Source organism: Lutjanus erythropterus, chromosome 12 (genome assembly GCF_056507025.1).
Source record: "Lutjanus erythropterus isolate fLutEry1 chromosome 12, fLutEry1.hap2, whole genome shotgun sequence".
NCBI classification, from domain to species: domain Eukaryota; kingdom Metazoa; phylum Chordata; class Actinopteri; order Lutjaniformes; family Lutjanidae; genus Lutjanus; species Lutjanus erythropterus.
Window position 1 is genome coordinate 2,943,985 of NC_139328.1, and position 16,450 is coordinate 2,960,434.

Genomic DNA, 16,450 nt, shown 5'->3' on the forward strand with positions numbered 1-16,450 from the left:
AGAAGAAAGACAAGTAAAGACAATTTTAGTGATTTGTCTCTGAACAAAGATGACTATGACAATAATAAAATGACTGTTTCTGTGAATGGAGTTTGTTGTTCGCGGTTAAACAACAAACAAAAAGGATCTTACTCTTTAACGAAAAGGTCTCTCTCTGTAGGGATCCTTTCCATGATGTTGTCAGATGCTCAGAATAACAATCTGAGCCTGCCAGTGGCAAAAACAAGCACTTTTAGTGGACGTTCTTTCACAGGTCAAAATTGCTCCTAAGGATTAAATTGCAGCCAGTTTCACGGCTGGCAGCTGCAGCGCTCTCGCTCAATACTGGAGCAATTGTAAAAATAGTTGTCTAGATTAGTCACTTATACACAGAAAGGTCCGTGTTCAAAAATGTCAATGTTAAGCTTTAATGGCAATTTTCTTATGCAGAATGACTTACAGTGAGGATGACTGAGAGGGTCAAAAGTCAAAGAAAGACTTGCCTGATAACTAAAAGGAGAAGAAAAGAAAGACAGGTATATTCATAAGTATTCATGAGCATCCTAAAATATTTAGAAGCCTGTGTGATTCAACTCTGCTGTTATTTTTTAGTCTGAAGGTCAATTTCTTTCCCTAATTTCTTTGTTAACTAGATGGATATATATATAAGTACATAGATGCACAGATAAGATTCACTCTGAGTATCTATAGTGTCCTCTGGGAGACCAGCTGGACAGCCGGCGTGTTTTTATGAGGCGAAACGCGACCGTCTGGACTCCTCTTCTGATCGAATGTTAAACAAGGCAGCATGATGACTTTTGAATGGGGCTTAATGTAGTGAGGGAAGGAGGTGGAGGGGCCGCCCCAGGGGAAACGAGGGTCAGAGCGACACGGCACGCGGCCCCTAAAAGCCCCCGAGAGGCGTCCCTGTCATCTGCCTGTTTGGCTCTGAGCAGGTGTCAGAGGGGAGAAGGTCACAGAGATAGAAGGATGAAAAAATATGTGATGATGCTGTGTGAGAAGCACCAAAAATCAAAAAACCTCAGAAACCCTCAGAATCAGTTTCACTCTTTAGCTCTTCTGGGGGATTCTGGAGATTTTCAGAAAGTAAAGACGTGTTGTGAAGTGAGGAGAAATTAACCTGCTGACAAACACACCGACTGACAACAAACAGCTATTTTGGGTGCAGTGATGTAACGGTGTGTTGCAAACGCCTGCAGGGTCATGGGACTCCTGCAGATCGTAAGTGGAGTCCCTGTGGAAATATCAATATATTGACCGAATGCATAATAGTGTGGACAGACTGTTGGCTCTAAATAACACCAGGACACACACAGACAAACAAAAACACACACGTTTTGTGCATGTACCAACGATTGAGACAGAGATTAACACAGAAACTGGAAAAACAACATATCCAGACATAAAGGTGTCAAACTCAACTTCATCCCAGGCCACATCAGCGTTATAGTCGCACACAAAGGGCCGGTCGTAAATGTAAGACTATATACTTACTATCAAATTACATTATCACCTCAGCATTTGACTGTTATTGGTTTTAGTAATAATAATTAATAACTAGCTCCGAAAGATGAAGTCAAGGAAAAATAATAGCAAGCAAACATTCAACTTTACTATTACATAATATTACTTTAGATGCAACCTTTTGGTTAGATGGTATAGAAACAGCTGTATGATAGTGAAACACTGTGTAGTGTGGATAACAAAATCAGGATGCATTCTGGGACATGACCTTTATGGAGACTGTACTTTTGTAACACAGTGTAGAATTTTTTGGCACAAATTCGATTCTATCCAAGCTCTTGTGGGAACGCGGGAGGAAAATAACAAAATCAAAAGCATTTTTATGTGAAATACTTAGAATTTTACTTACTTTTAATTTTCAGGAAAGAATGCAGAATAATTTGCCTGAAATAAAATTGAGGTGGCAGATTTTACAAAATGCATGTCTCTATCCTCTTTTACAACTTTCCCTGAGAAATGTGAATTCTTCTCTCTAAGAAGTCTGGTTCAGTGTATCCGTATTGTTGTGGTAGAAACAGTAGATTTTTGGAGTTGTAGGCGTTATACACACTGTACAGTGTTAGAAAGAAGGTTTTGATAAAAAAAAAAAAAAAAAAGATCCGGAGGGTTGGTAATTATGCTCGCCGACCACATAAAGTGAGGTGTTGTGCTGAGTTTGGCCCATGGGCCTCGAGTTTGACACCTGTCCTAAAACTTTCTAAAACTAACCCTAACCCTAACCCAACCAAATGGACAGGCTAATTCTCGTATTTTCAAACCTGGGCCCTAATTTTTTATTTTTTTTTACACATTTCAGAGTCTAAATGACTAATTAGCACAAAACTCATTTTAGTAGATCGCCTCAGCCGACAGCCACATCAGACTGAAATGGTTGCAACGACATGCTTGGGGGCAAATGTGTGAGTCAAAGAACATCTGCTAAAAGTGTTTTGTTTTTACCACCAACAGGCTCAGATTGTTATTCTAAGTGTCAGACAACATTATGGAAGCTAAGATTCTTTTTGTTTAACCAAAAACAACCCTTCACCCTTCAAGTTTTAAAATAAACCACTTGTCTCTGACTACATTAGATTAGATCAAATGAACCCCCCCCCAAAAAAAATGGAATTGTTTGCGATCTTTAGATTTCCTTTCATCAGTCCATTTCTCCTGGTTAAACTCTCACTTTTGTATTTACTTCAAAGAACACAAACATACAAAAAATAAGAGGACTGAAATTTTAAATTTTTTACATGTAAATAAAGACATTACAGTGTTACGTCAGTGCATGGACTAATAATACTCCAAATACATTAAATCAGCTCTTGTTTTCCTATTTTTTAATCTTAGAACTTTTATCTATCTGTAACTTATTCAGTCATTTTTACTCTGTGGTTCTCTCTGTATTCTTATAAGCGGACAGTCAGAAGTGGAAGATACGGTTTGGATAAAAGGACGATCAGCAGGCAGATTTCAGCATTTACAGACACTTTCCTTTGTGTCTGTCAGACACAACAACTTCAATTCATGCTCACACAAACACACACACACACATACACACACACACACACACAGGTACACACACAAACACACTTGTTCACTCATAAAAAGCTGTCATCCTCATCATCCACGCTCATCAAATGCAGTCGACCATCACCACAGCAACCCCATTCTTCTGTAGGCAGCATTAGTGTGTGTGTGTGTGTGTGTGTGTGTGTGTGTGTGTGTGTGTGTGTGTGTCTGTGTGTGTGTGTGTGTGTGTGTGTGTGAGAGAGAGAGAGAGAGAGAGAGAGAGAGAGAGAGAGAGAGAGAGAGAGAGAGAGAGAGAGTTTTGACAGTAATAACAATTTATTATAGAGGCTGATCAGAGTCTTTTGGTTTTTGTTCTTGTTGTTGGCAGGACTGGAGCTGTATTGACAGCACAGTGTGTGTTTTTGTGTCTGTAGAACAAACTGCATACCACACACTCTCTCTCTCTCTCTCTCTCTCTCTCACACACACACACACACACACACACACACTCTCTCTCTCTCTCACACACCTCTGGTATTACAGTTATCAGTTTAAACCAGGAATCTGTGACATGTTCAGATAAATCAGTGGCTCTGATCCCTTCATCAGCCAGGTCAGGGTGTGCTAATGTTAGCATGCTAACAGCACACGTCCACCTCACCATGTTTTGCAACAAATCACATGTGCAGAAATACAGATTCAAATGTCACTGTTGAAGGTTTTCTATACATTATAGTATTAACACAGCTCAGTTTTGGCCTCTCTAGTTTGCATCAGGAAACCCAGCAGAATCTGACTGCCGGATGCTCTGCGAGCCCCCAGGAACTGTTTATCCTCCAGAAACAGTGCTGAGCTGTGAGGCGATTGTGTTGTAGCGGCCATGAAAATCAACACAGGTCACTTGTCGTCGCTGGCATGAAGACTTCTTCTCACACACACCCACTATAAAAGAAACAGTAGTAGGACAGCTTCAAATTTATGTCTATATTAGAACAATTCTGGAACACAGTATCTGGTGATCTTGAGCAAAACCAGACTTGGCAAAGTCTGCAGAATTAAATTTGGTGAAGGGCAGGGACATCAGAGTCAGCAGCTTCCCATTAGGGCTGGGTAATATGGTTAAAATCAATAGCACAGTATTTACTAGAATACTTTTTCAAATATGGACAGAGAAATATGCCAAATGTATGAATTTGTTCCACTGTTATGAAAAAGTTGTCACTCACAAAACAGACACTCAGACTTTCAGTTTTTAATTGCATTTTGTTTGGATCCATGCACCAATCAGATCATCAACTTGGCAAGAAAAGTACATTTCAGCTAATCTCAATGAACAGATATCTGCATACACATTTTTAAAAAGCTAAAAAAAAAAGCTGAATTGTTGCGAGACCCTCGTGGACAAAAGAAGCAGTGTCTCCCCTGCCATAACCATAAAATCTAACATAAAAAATAAAATTATAGAAATAAAATTCTCCTCCTGCACCATTTTAACATTTTAGCTGGCGCTACTGTCTTTAACTCTGGCTGGAAAACATAAACACAGGCTTGTTTCTTCTGATTTCAAGGAGGAATCCGACCCGGTGGCAGGCATTAAGAACGATCATACAGAAATATCGTCTCACAGATGGTCTTCTTTATGTAGGTCATATAGTATTAAATTGAGACGGGTTCATAACCAACTGAAAACTCACTGAAGTGGCATTAATTAAGACGGGTTCATGCATTCAGGACAGATTTTGTTCATTTATAGACAAGTGAAAAATAATTTGTTTATCTGTCCCATAAATTTAATGAGTTCTTCCTTTGTCCCTGCTAAACCCTTCTAACAAGTTTCATCGAAATTCTGCCAGTAGTTTTTCTGTAATCCTGCTGACAGACAGACAGATGGCACCGTAACAAAACCTCCTGGGCAGAGATATTAATAGATAATAAAATAAATATAAAAGCGAAGAACATTTAAAATAAAAGTGCAGTGCAAACGATGATGCAGTGTTCCAAGTTTTTAAAATAAACTTCAGAAAGGTGCAACTTTATTACTGTCGCTATAAGCTGTCTCATGATAAGATTAAAAAAAAGACTAATAACTGATTATAAAACAAATTATATGATAAATGAAACAACTGAATTTTCATTGATTTTCAGCTCATATTCAGTCCAGTTCAGCCAGTCTGAGGCAGCGTCACACCAGTTCATCAGACCAGTTAACTGCACTGAGTGGACACAAAAGTCACCACCACGTTTGAATGTAAACAGCCTGCTCACTCTTTCTCTCTCACACACACACACACACACACTCTCTCTCTCTCTGTCAGGCCCTACAAGTGGCCCGCACAAATTAGCCTCAGCAGGAGACGCATCGCCATGGCAACCACAGCCCTCCCCTCTCCACACAAAAAGGGGAGTGGAGTTCTGGGTTTGAAAGCCTTTGTTTGACTCTGTGGTGGCAGAGAGAGAGAGAGAGTGTGTGTGTGTGTGTGTGTGTGTGTTTGTGTGTGTGTTTGCAAGTGTGTGCATCTGAGCCGGTCAGTGTGACTCGAGGAGAGACGCAGAGGCAGACGGCAGCTTTGGGAAGTTTTCTGTCATTTTCTGTTAGTCCCTGATCTGACAAACCTTGAGGGAGGCGAGGCGAGGATGCACGGTGAGACCTGATGCTTGTTTTAAACGGGGGAGCGGTGCATTCAAGTGCACGCTTGTTGCACGGGGATTTAAGCGTCCTGCACAGGGTTTTAGTGCTGTGGAATGAGGTGAGATGCAGCGGTTTGTGTTCAGCTACATGACAGATGCACAAAGAGAGTTTCTCATTATTCCGGGCTTTTCAGGCAGTTTCATTTCCAGTCTTTTGCACACAAAAGTCTAGTTTCTTTTCGCTGAAAAAAGTGGCATCTTCTCTTGATCAGTGACATAAAGGTAAAATTGATGCCTCTGGTGCAACTGCTGCAAAATAAAAGAAAATTAGAAGAGATACTCATATTATAAATCATGCATTTAATGTCTAAAGGTTTGTTTGAATGACCTCAATTTATATCACACTCTCCTGCTCAATCGATTTGGATTTTTGGACCAAGACTTGGCAGTTATAACGAGGAGTCTAAATCAATATATGGAGTACTGCATTTTTCAGATTGCAAGGGGTTTAGATTTGGTACAAATGTGGAAAAGCTGTTAAGGCTTCTCTGTATCCTCAAGAAAAATGATCTAATTATAACCATGTAATTTGTCTTCCGATCCAAATCGGCCCAAAAAGATGCAACAGCTTGTGTCTTAATTACTTTAACAACAAGAATTAGTCCCATCAGTGTTTTATACTGCTGTGCAATGGAAGAGCAGACAGTCCCTCTGATGTTTCCTGCTTGTTGTCTCGTTAATTGGACTTGAAGGCTCTCAGAAGCAAAATGATAGACACTGATAGACTTGAGACGGAGCCTGCAGGCCAATGCTTCATCAGGTCATGATGAGTATTATAATTGAGCATGATTGAGGCTGAATACTTAATGAGGAGACGGTTTAGTTAATGACATGATAATGAGGAGAAAGTGGTGTCTTTGAGGACGGTGGTAAGAAAAGCTCAGTTCTGTTTTTAATGAGATTTCACTTTTGTTTGAGGATCACCACACTTCACTGCTGTTGATCTATTGATATGTCTGAAACACAGATGAGATGATTCTCCTGCTGTGAAATCGATCTCTGTGATGCTGAGATGGGACGTAATGTCAGTCACGTTCTTCAGTGAAGTGTTCTCTTATATCAGGTGAATCCTAAGGTGCCAAGATATTAAAATTTGGTTTTGTCAGGATTAAAGCATGTTGAAAAAATGTAGGCTACCTGTAAAACTTGATCATCTATTAATCATCAAGTCATTTGTTGAGCAAATTAATGTGATCTAATGGGATGGTGTATAAATAGCACATGACTTTAATTGCATTTCTCATGTCATTTCTGTTATTTAACGCTGTTCTGTCTGGTGCATTTTGTGAGTTTGGACATGGTAAAAATAGTAAGGGGATCTTTGATATCATGGTGATCTTTGCTGAGGTTAATGATGTGAGACGGATGCAGTTTGTTGAGGTTCAGGCAGCAAAACTATTTGGTTAAGTTTAGGAAAAGATTATTGTTTGGGTTTAAATAATTAAAGTTACCTTTGCAAATTGAAAATCCTGTTTGTTTGAACTATTGCACTACATAATCTGGCATTTTTCTCTCTATGGCAATTGCACGTAAAATTACGCAGTCTCTGCATAAGTCGTTACTGACTAAAACCCCTTTTACAGTCACTAATACCTTACTTTTTCTTCAGCACAAAAGGGTACAATTGGCATTTATTCCCAGGAAAATGTAAGATTGTCAACAACTGTAACTTAGCATGAAACTGTGAAATAAAGCAGATACTTGAAAATACAAACAGCAGCGGAGGAAAGACACTAAACTTCAAACCACAGAGATTCAGTTAGAGGCTACAAAAGTACAGAGAGCCGAACACACAGACACTTTTAATAACTTCTTTCTTTCTGCTCTCCTCCACACACTTGAGTTGAGTCTCTGCTTTCCGGCAGCACACTGGAAAAAGAACGAAGGGAAACATTTCTGCTGGCAATGGGAACAGAGTCAATTGCCCATTTGTAGCAGGTTTACCTGTGTTTAAACCTGCATGTGCACGCTACTTTTGGTTTAAAATCGATGTAAATGGCATGAAATGACACCAAAAGAAAGAATTATTCATATGCCATTTGGTGAGATCAGGCTGACTAAAAATGCAAGCCAAAACATTTACTTGGTTTCAGCTTTGCAAATGTGAGATGTTGCTGATTTTCTTTGATTTAAGACCGTACAGTACCTCATACTGTGTGTAGTTATGATGGCCATTTTTCACTACTATAGACTAAACCACTGATTGATTCATTTAAAGAATAATTCCTGTCTATAACAAGGAAAAAACATTTGTTGCGTACTTCTTATTTCTTTTTAAAAGGAAAACTAGACCATACAGTCAGTGCATTATTTTTTTATTTATTCTGGGTCAGACTGATATTGATTCAAGATGTGTTATAAAGTGGTGTGCAAAAATGCTAACAGCATTTGTTCTGATGTTCTTAATCGATATGAGAATTTGCACAAAGAAGCTAATTGTCCATGATATCTGTCTGACTATCTTTGTATTTATTGGATTCATCTCAGCAGCACTACTTCTGCTGCTTTCCTTTGTGTCTTGATGTTTTTGAGAAATTCAAACCCAAGAATCCTCCTCCAAACTGGGTCAGGCTTAAATCCAGCAGGGTCAGGGATTAAGGTTGGATTTCTGTCCATCTATGAGCAGAAAACATTGTTCCAGGGATTCCCCCAAAACTCGGTGAAGGAGCCCCATGCTGAGCGGTGAGTGATAATCCCCGCTGGCTCCCGCATTCAGACCTGGACGCCTAGAAGCAAACAAGCCTTCTTACAAAGAAACACAGAGGTTTTGGGGTTTCTGATGCTCTTAGTCCTGTTTAAAGCAAGAATGTTGATCCTTACAGAGAGGGAAAGTCTTCCAATGCCTTCAACTTCAAAGGTAGAACAAAAATATAGAATTTATCAGGAATAGGTCTGAAATTTTCTCTGGTTTGGGCTTCTCAAATGTGAGAAATTGCTGCTTTTCTCGGTTAATGTGATCGTCCCTTTGGGTTTTTGCCTGTTGGTCAGACAAAATGAGCAGTTAGATGCTGAGATGTGTCCTTGGATTTTTTTGTACATTGTGATTATATAGAATAAATTGAACAACTAATTGCAAAAAAAAGGATAGCTTCATCTATATTCAAAATCATTACCCTCATTTTCGAGGTTTCATCAGGCAATCAGTGGCAGGCACTCTTTTTAGTGGAATAGAAAGGGAAAAAATCTGAAGGTTTTTCTAAAGAGCGGTGACGATCTCTTCATCCGAAGAGAAATAGGGCTCACCAAAGGTCGCCTGAGGAAATGAGAAAATCTCTTTCTGGTATAATGGCCAATTATCTCTGGCTGCCACCCGGGGCCACTGAAGTGCAACTGCAACCTTACAGTATGTGACAGTAACTGTAAAGTAGCCAACATAGGATCCAGTTAAAATTAGTCAGACAGCAGTGTGTCGAACTTTGGGCCGCGTGTTTGAGACGAATGTTGAGCTTTGGCACAAGTCAGGATCCTAACTTCACCTAATATTTCCTGGTCTTTAAGTTTGCTTCATATTTTCTTTGGAAGTCTAACGTGAGCAGTCAGAGCGTCTGATCTGAAAATATACAAATTAAACCACCCGATTTTCTTTCCCTCCAGCCATAAGCTTCAGTACAGCACAAAGCATTTTCATAATTAATTATTAAGTCTATAAAATGTCAGAAAAATTCCAAAGTGACATCTCCAAATTATTTCCTTTTCCAACCAGCAGTCCAAAACCCAAAAACTCTTCATTTACTGTGAGTAATGACAAAGAAGAGCAGCTAAATACTCATTTAGAACAAGAAAATACTTGATATTTCTGCTTGAAAAATGGCTTAAATGATTAATCGATTAATAAAATAGTTGGCAACTAATTTTCAATTGACTAACTGATTAATTGATCAATATTTGCAGCTCTACTCTAAATTGTGTTCATTGATTTTTTTTGTATCAAAACTGATTTTAAATTGGAGTCAATCATAGCTGACATCTTGACATGTGGTGTAATCAGTTTTAACCAGAAATTTCAGCACGTAATGCTGATAAAACCTTATCCTCACCTTCAGCATTTAGAATTGCACAACCTACGGAGTTGTGAGTGAATTAATGGAAAATCTCTAGAATATGGGAATATTTGCTGCAAAATCACACACAGCATTGAAAAATTATTAAATGATTAAAAGAAGATTCAGGATAGTACAGTGTTCCAGCCCTCTGTACCTTCTTACTGGTTGTGAAGGATGGACAACTCACTCATCCTGAGTTCAGTTGTCTTACGTGTCTTCCCCCGCTGGTTCCCAACCCCCCTGGGAGCGGACTGCCACGCCCCCTTTTGTCCTGTTGAATGCCCCAAGTTCTGAGTCTTTTGGCAGGGAAGTTGGGCTGAGAAAGACGCGGAGTTTACCCCTCGGGCTATTGTTGTCATGCCCCTGAAGAGGCCTGAGATGGTCTGGATGCTGATTTACATTATTGTTGTTGTCCTGAGTTGATGGATTGTTGGATTCCAGCTAACGTAATGCAGAACAGTCTCACCAAACTAGGGCTGCAACTAATGATTACTTTCACTATAAATCTGCCAGTGATGGTGTTGATTAACTGATTAGTTGTTTGGAACATGAAATGTCAGAAAATGGTAAAAAAAAAAAAAAAAAAAATGTTGATCACCATTTCCCAAAACTCAAGATGATGCCCAACTGTCATAGAGGAGTAAAGACACCAGAAAGTGTTAAAATTTGAGAATCTGAAATAATAGAACTTGGACTGTTCAGATTTTGGATTTTTTTTTTCTTAAAAGGTGACTCAAAACATTTGTTTTGATTATCAAAAATAGTGAATGAGTGAATATAGCAACTGACAACTAATGAACTGAAGTGCTGAGGTTGAATGAAGCAGTCTCACAACCCCCTGGAAAGAAGCTGTTCTGTAGTCTGGTGGTACGGCAACAAATACTTCTGTATCTCTTGCCAGATGGACCAGAGTGAACAGGCTGTGGCTTGGGTGGGTATTGCTGTTTAGTACCTCTTGGTAGCGTGGAGCCTAAGACAATTGGGAACCTTTGCCTAATGGTAAGTTCTCCCCGCTAACAGATTGATTGATTATTTCCACTCTAGGCTGAACTATACTTAAGTATCTGTGGTGCTCAAACATATATGGCTTTGGCCAAATACCAACATTTACATAATTAAACACTTAGCCAGAAAGACAAAAAAGACATCTGATGGAAAGTGCAGATCACCACCACACAGTGTGACCCAGATGTGGAAAAAATGGCAAATTTTTGTGATTGCCTCAACCTTTTGCTGAGATATTTAAACCTAAACACTAATTTCTAAGGTACAGAAGCTGCATTCATATGTTAAATTCTTGCTCTGACATCATATAAAGTCAAAGAACATTATTCTGTGTAAGAGCCATAAGGATTTCTCAGCAGTTTGAGCTTTTCATTCTCACTTCAGGCATTTAAGTTTATTCATTATTAGAAATATTGAATAGAACGGATAAAATGGACCTTTCTGAAATAGAAAATGGTCTCTTTGGCTGCAGACCTTTTTTTGTCTTTCAAAATGACATAGAGGCAGCGCTTTGACACAGCACGAAACTTCTCCAGATTTCAGAGAATTAAATAAAGATAGAAAGAAATGGGGAAAATAGGAGCAATTCCATTTACCAAGTTGGTCAGGCAACTGTATAAACCTCCCAAAAAGAGTTGGTTGTTGACATCCCAGAAGCAGCCAGGATCTGATCGAAAAGAGGAAATGATAGAGATAGAAAACGGGGGAAAGAAAGGCAGGAGGCAGAGGGCAGCTTCCTGACACCGCTCGGCTTTGTACGCTGCAGCCCGGCCGTATGCAAATGTGAGTTATGCTAATGAGGTCCCCTCTGCGGCCATCCGTAGTTAAAGGCCACCATTCAATCACTCAGTCAAGATCTGGTGGTGAATTGGCCTCCCTTCATCTCAGCAGCTCAAATGGGCCATCAACGGGCTATCAGGGGAGATGGGCACTGAATAAAGGGGGCATTACGAATGGGTATGAAAGCAACCTCTTATTCTGAGTCCCCCCCCCCCCCACGCCCACCGAGGTTACAGGGTGAGAAGGGTCCCCGGGAAAATGGCTTTCACTGAATGCACTTCTGTAAGTAATAATGGTATGTCAACGCCAAGTGTGTTTTTTGGAGGGTTTTGATTTGTTGCCAGCCGCTGCTGTCGTACGCACTTCTCTCTCTGAGTTCAGAGTTGTGAATGAGTGGTATGCAGTGTTATGTATGTCAGTGTCTGTACATGCTTGTTGAAGTTTAAAGGGGTGGAAGGGGTGTGTGGTTCACTGACATCATATGACACAGTTTGACGGTATTAGCACTCATGCCCTGGGTTGGCCAGGTCTTTCTAACAGACCTACCCATGCTTTGAGTTGGCAGCATTGTCAAATAGACCCACCAATGGTTTGACTTGGCCTGGTTGTCAAATATACCTACCGATGCTTTGGGTTGGCCAGGTCTTCAAATAAGCATACTAACACTTTGGGTTCACCAGGTTGTCCAATACTGATGTTGGCTTGACCAACCCAAAGCATCCATATTTGACAACCTGGTGATAAGACTCAACAATTAACTATCTTTCTCCAGAATTATTTATTGCTCCTTTGAGGGAGGGTTGGTCACCAGTGCTTTAACTTTCCTCACCACTTTTTTGAAACAGGTAATTGGGAGATTCCATTTTAAAAACCCAGAAAAAAACAATGATTGAGTCACCCTTTACAGAGCTGTAAAAAAAAATCTACCCTTTGTAGGAGATTTTTTACACAGCGTTTAGCCTCTTTTGGCTCATAGTTTTGGTTTTAAAATATGTTAAACTGCCTGGTTCAGTCCCAGTATTTCCATCAGCAGCAAGCAGCTGCACAAACAACCTCTGATAAACTGACTTTACATGACTTGGGCAGCACCAAATCGAATGAAAAGAGACAGTTAGATGCTAGCTGTGGTGGAAAGTGGTGGGAAGTTGGTGGAGACCAAAAAAAGAGCTAAAAGGAGACTGAATATTGCACTTAACAGTTGTCAGGTGGACAAATAGTTTTTCGCACTGACTAAAAGCATTTTTAAAACCCTCTTAACCCCAGGCTAAGGGAGGTGGTAGCCCCAGACTAAGGAAGCTTTTACACTGGCACAGTTTTGGCACATTTGAAACCTGCCTAACCCCAGATTTAGCCTAGGGCTTGCTGGTCCTCCTCCAGAGCAGGGTTATCCCCTGGAAATGGAGTAAACATGGGGTTAAAGAGAGATAGTGTGAAACGGACCTAAAGTAAACAAAATGTAAACATTATTTGCGTGTGCTAATGCACATTTAACCCTGGGCGAGTAGAAGTGCAGTATGAATTGTAAAGGCCTTGGGCTTTAGGTTAACCTAGAGAAAAAAGGGCTCAGTCATCCCGGGGTCAGCCCTTAGCTCGGGGCCAAGAATATGCAGCATGGAAAGCCCTGAACACACTACTCCATTGGGATGATAAAGTTGCTCTTTCTTTGCTAACATGCTCGCCATAGCAACTTCATACCCTACCCTGTATGGCCAAAAAAGAGAGAGAACCCACCACCGCAAAACCTTGTCAGTGGTTTTTATTCCCTTTTCTACCCTGAATGCGAACATCAATAAAGAATTGCTTACAATTACCCTTTCATCACAGTGAAGTACCTTATATAATACCAGTGTTCAGTGTTGTAAACCTGCTCTTGAGCAGGAATGGAGTCAAAATCCAAAATCAATCACCACAGCTTGGAAAAAAAATTATACCTACGTCAAACACTGTGCTGGACGATAGAATCGCACTGTGTATGGCGCCCTAGATAGTCAATACTGTTGTAAGAGCAGCTGACTGCATTGATTGGAATAAACTGTGGAGGATCATTAATGAAAGTGTCCTGTTGTTACAGAATGAAAACCAACAGCTGATGCTGCTAGATTCTTGTTCAGATCTTTATAAGGCCTAAAAGTGGTTTCATATTTATCCTAAATCTCCTTTGTCACTGTCTGCCTCTAGATGCCTGACCAGTTCGACCAGACGTTGGTTCTGAACCAGCTCAGATATTCCGGCATGTTGGAGACGGTCAAGATTCGACGCACTGGCTTCCCGATCCGAAGACCTTTCCAGGACTTCTGCTCCAGGTGTGCATCTGCGCTAAGATCATCCTCTGTTCTTGTGACGGGTATTGAGGGTTGTGTGAGCATTACAGCAAGAGGATCTGTTAAATTCCTAAAATGTAAAAGCCAAGACGAGAGCAGTGTTAAAACTAAAAATGGACAAAAAGACCAGTCTCTGTAAAACAAACTCTAATGTTCTTTTAATTAGTACAATAACAACATCACTTGCTGCTTCTTCAGATACAAGGTGTTGATGCGGGGCGTGATGCTGCCAGATGACCCCAGAGGAAGCTGCATCCAGCTGCTGCACCTCTACGACAGCAGCAGTGCAGAGTGGCAGCTGGGCAAGACCAAGGTGAGGACAGATGTTTATACTCACATGAAGCTGTGCTGTTATCTTTATGCCCTGTTTTTGAGGCTATTATTGCATCTGAGCACGTAAACTTCCCCTTTGAGAAATGTACCATGACCGTGAAGTAGGGTCTTCAGGGTTCCTCTCGGTTCCTAGTAACTGAGGCCTCAGTGAGGCCTTGGGAGCAAATTATATGTAAGTTTAATTGGGTCTGGTAGGATCTTGTTTTGCCACAGGGTCTGGCCTTTGTGTCAATATGTTCAATACTAGTGTGTGTTCAAGCTAACTCTATCAGGGCTGATCACATGGTGCATTATCATCACAGCAGTATTTTTAGGCAGAAGAAGTGTGAAGTAGTATTGCTTTGCAACTGTGAAGTTTGACTGATGGAGGAAACAAACCGCCTCTGGTGAGGATGCATCTGGACGCACCGGTCTATTAAACATTTTTCTGCTCCAAAGGAATGAAATAGAATACCATGGAAAACTGCAGTTGATTGGATAGATGTACAGCAAGGTGGACAGTGCTTAGTTCTGTTTTTTCTTGGTTTTCAAGCAGGACAAAACCGCCAGCTGGTTCACAATCTTATATCTCTTAATCTCGTATTACAGCTAAACAGTGCACTAAAATATGTCCCTGAACACATTTGAAGGAAGAAGTAGGTGATGAAGTGACAGAATCTAGATTCATGTTTGATCAGCACTGCCTAATTTGACAGTTTGATCTGGCTTTCATGAACCTGGAGTGTTGCATTGAATGAATTCATTTGCATAAAGATCTCTTGCTCTCCATAAAAACAATCATCCCATCCAGTCTGTGTACCTTTAGGCTGTATTCAGACCAAATCAGGCGTTGCTGCAGAAACACCATTTGAATGAGGGTACATTGGTTCATTTAGGATGCGGTGGTGGGGATGCTGGTAAAAATCACAGTGGTCCTGTGGCGAATAGTTGAAACAGAGTGCACCTGTGACCTTGCCTGATCCTGAGCGTTCATGATATCTTAGTAACGTACGGTTAATGAGTCAGCCATCATGTGGCTTCAGTCTTCCCCCAACACAGTGGCCATACACTACTAATATTGAATTACCAGGTATAGTTAGGCAAACACACAACAGTTGATCTAAGCAAGGCTGAGACGATAACTCCCACACAAGCTAACGTTAGCTCTCCATTAGTAGCAACAGTTACCGTCCTCTGGAGGCTCTGAGTTTCTTACTGCTCCCCTTTTTGGATCCTTTCCTTTCCAGGAAGGATGGGGAGCCAGTGACCATGATGGCTTTGTACATTTATTGGTTCTGCTGACATTGCTGGTCTGATGTACTGTATATCTCTAAAACTAGGTGCTATTTGGGCAGATTTCATGGACCAAGTGGTGATACGGTCCTTGTTTTGTTTATTCCGTGTGTCCAGCTTTGACATCTGCATCTGGCTTGCAGTTTATGATGTGAAACAGTGATACCAAGTGTTTCTGGGGAAAATTATAAATATATATATATATATGTGTGTGTGCAGAAATATGGTTTACTTTTTCCTAGAACTGATGTAATTTGTGTTTTTAAAAAAGCTCCTTTGGCCTTTTTGAAAAGCTTTTCCTTAGAAGCTATTTTTCCAACACATTTGCATTCCCTGTCTATCAGCAGTGAAAGACATCCTTTCTGCTCAGTTTAATTGACTTTTTCCTGTCAAACCCTGAGCCCCTGAACATCCCGTCGTTCTTTCTGCCTCTGGCTCACACCGGCTGATCCGTGTTCTCCCTGCTAACATGAATATGACTGGATGCAGACTTTGCTTTACTGCCGGGGGGAACGCAAATCCATTTTGGCTGCTCCCCTCAAGGCTTAATTTGGCTTCGTGCGTCTTACAAATCCAGCTCGATGAAACCATTCCACAGCTCAGGTACCTGTGTGACCACAGGCTCTGAGTGTGTGTGTGATCATGAATAATTGAAGTCCAGAGCACCTGAAGCGTGGAATCCAACAGCTATTGGATCCAGTCTTCATCCCTTCGGTCTGCTGCTCTCTGCTTCCACTACACCGGATCAGAAAGAATATACCTACTGCCAGTGTGTGTGTGTGTGTGTGTGTGTGTGTGTGTGTGTGTGTGTGTGTGTGTGTGTGTGTGTGTGTGTGTGTGTGTGTGTGTGTGTGTGTGTGTGTGTGTGTGTGTGATTGCTGTGGAGAAATGACAGATGGGGGACACAGATCTCTAATCACAGCATGACCGTGTGATGCTGCAAGAGGTGACAGCAGTGGAGGATGCATGTGTGGGTGGACGGACGGATGAACG

The 16,450-nt window shown here is 40.8% G+C and overlaps 1 protein-coding gene across 1 annotated transcript in view; it reads left to right on the forward strand.

The window, feature by feature from the left end:
- myo10 (myosin X) overlaps positions 1–16,450 on the forward strand; it is a 169,334-nt gene that overhangs the window by 116,559 nt on the left and 36,325 nt on the right. Inside the window, exons 20-21 of the mRNA XM_084731325.1 lie at positions 13,710–13,834; positions 14,051–14,165. Of these exons, the coding sequence (XP_084587451.1) occupies positions 13,710–13,834; positions 14,051–14,165 (240 nt within the window). The remainder of the gene's footprint in view (positions 1–13,709; positions 13,835–14,050; positions 14,166–16,450) is intronic.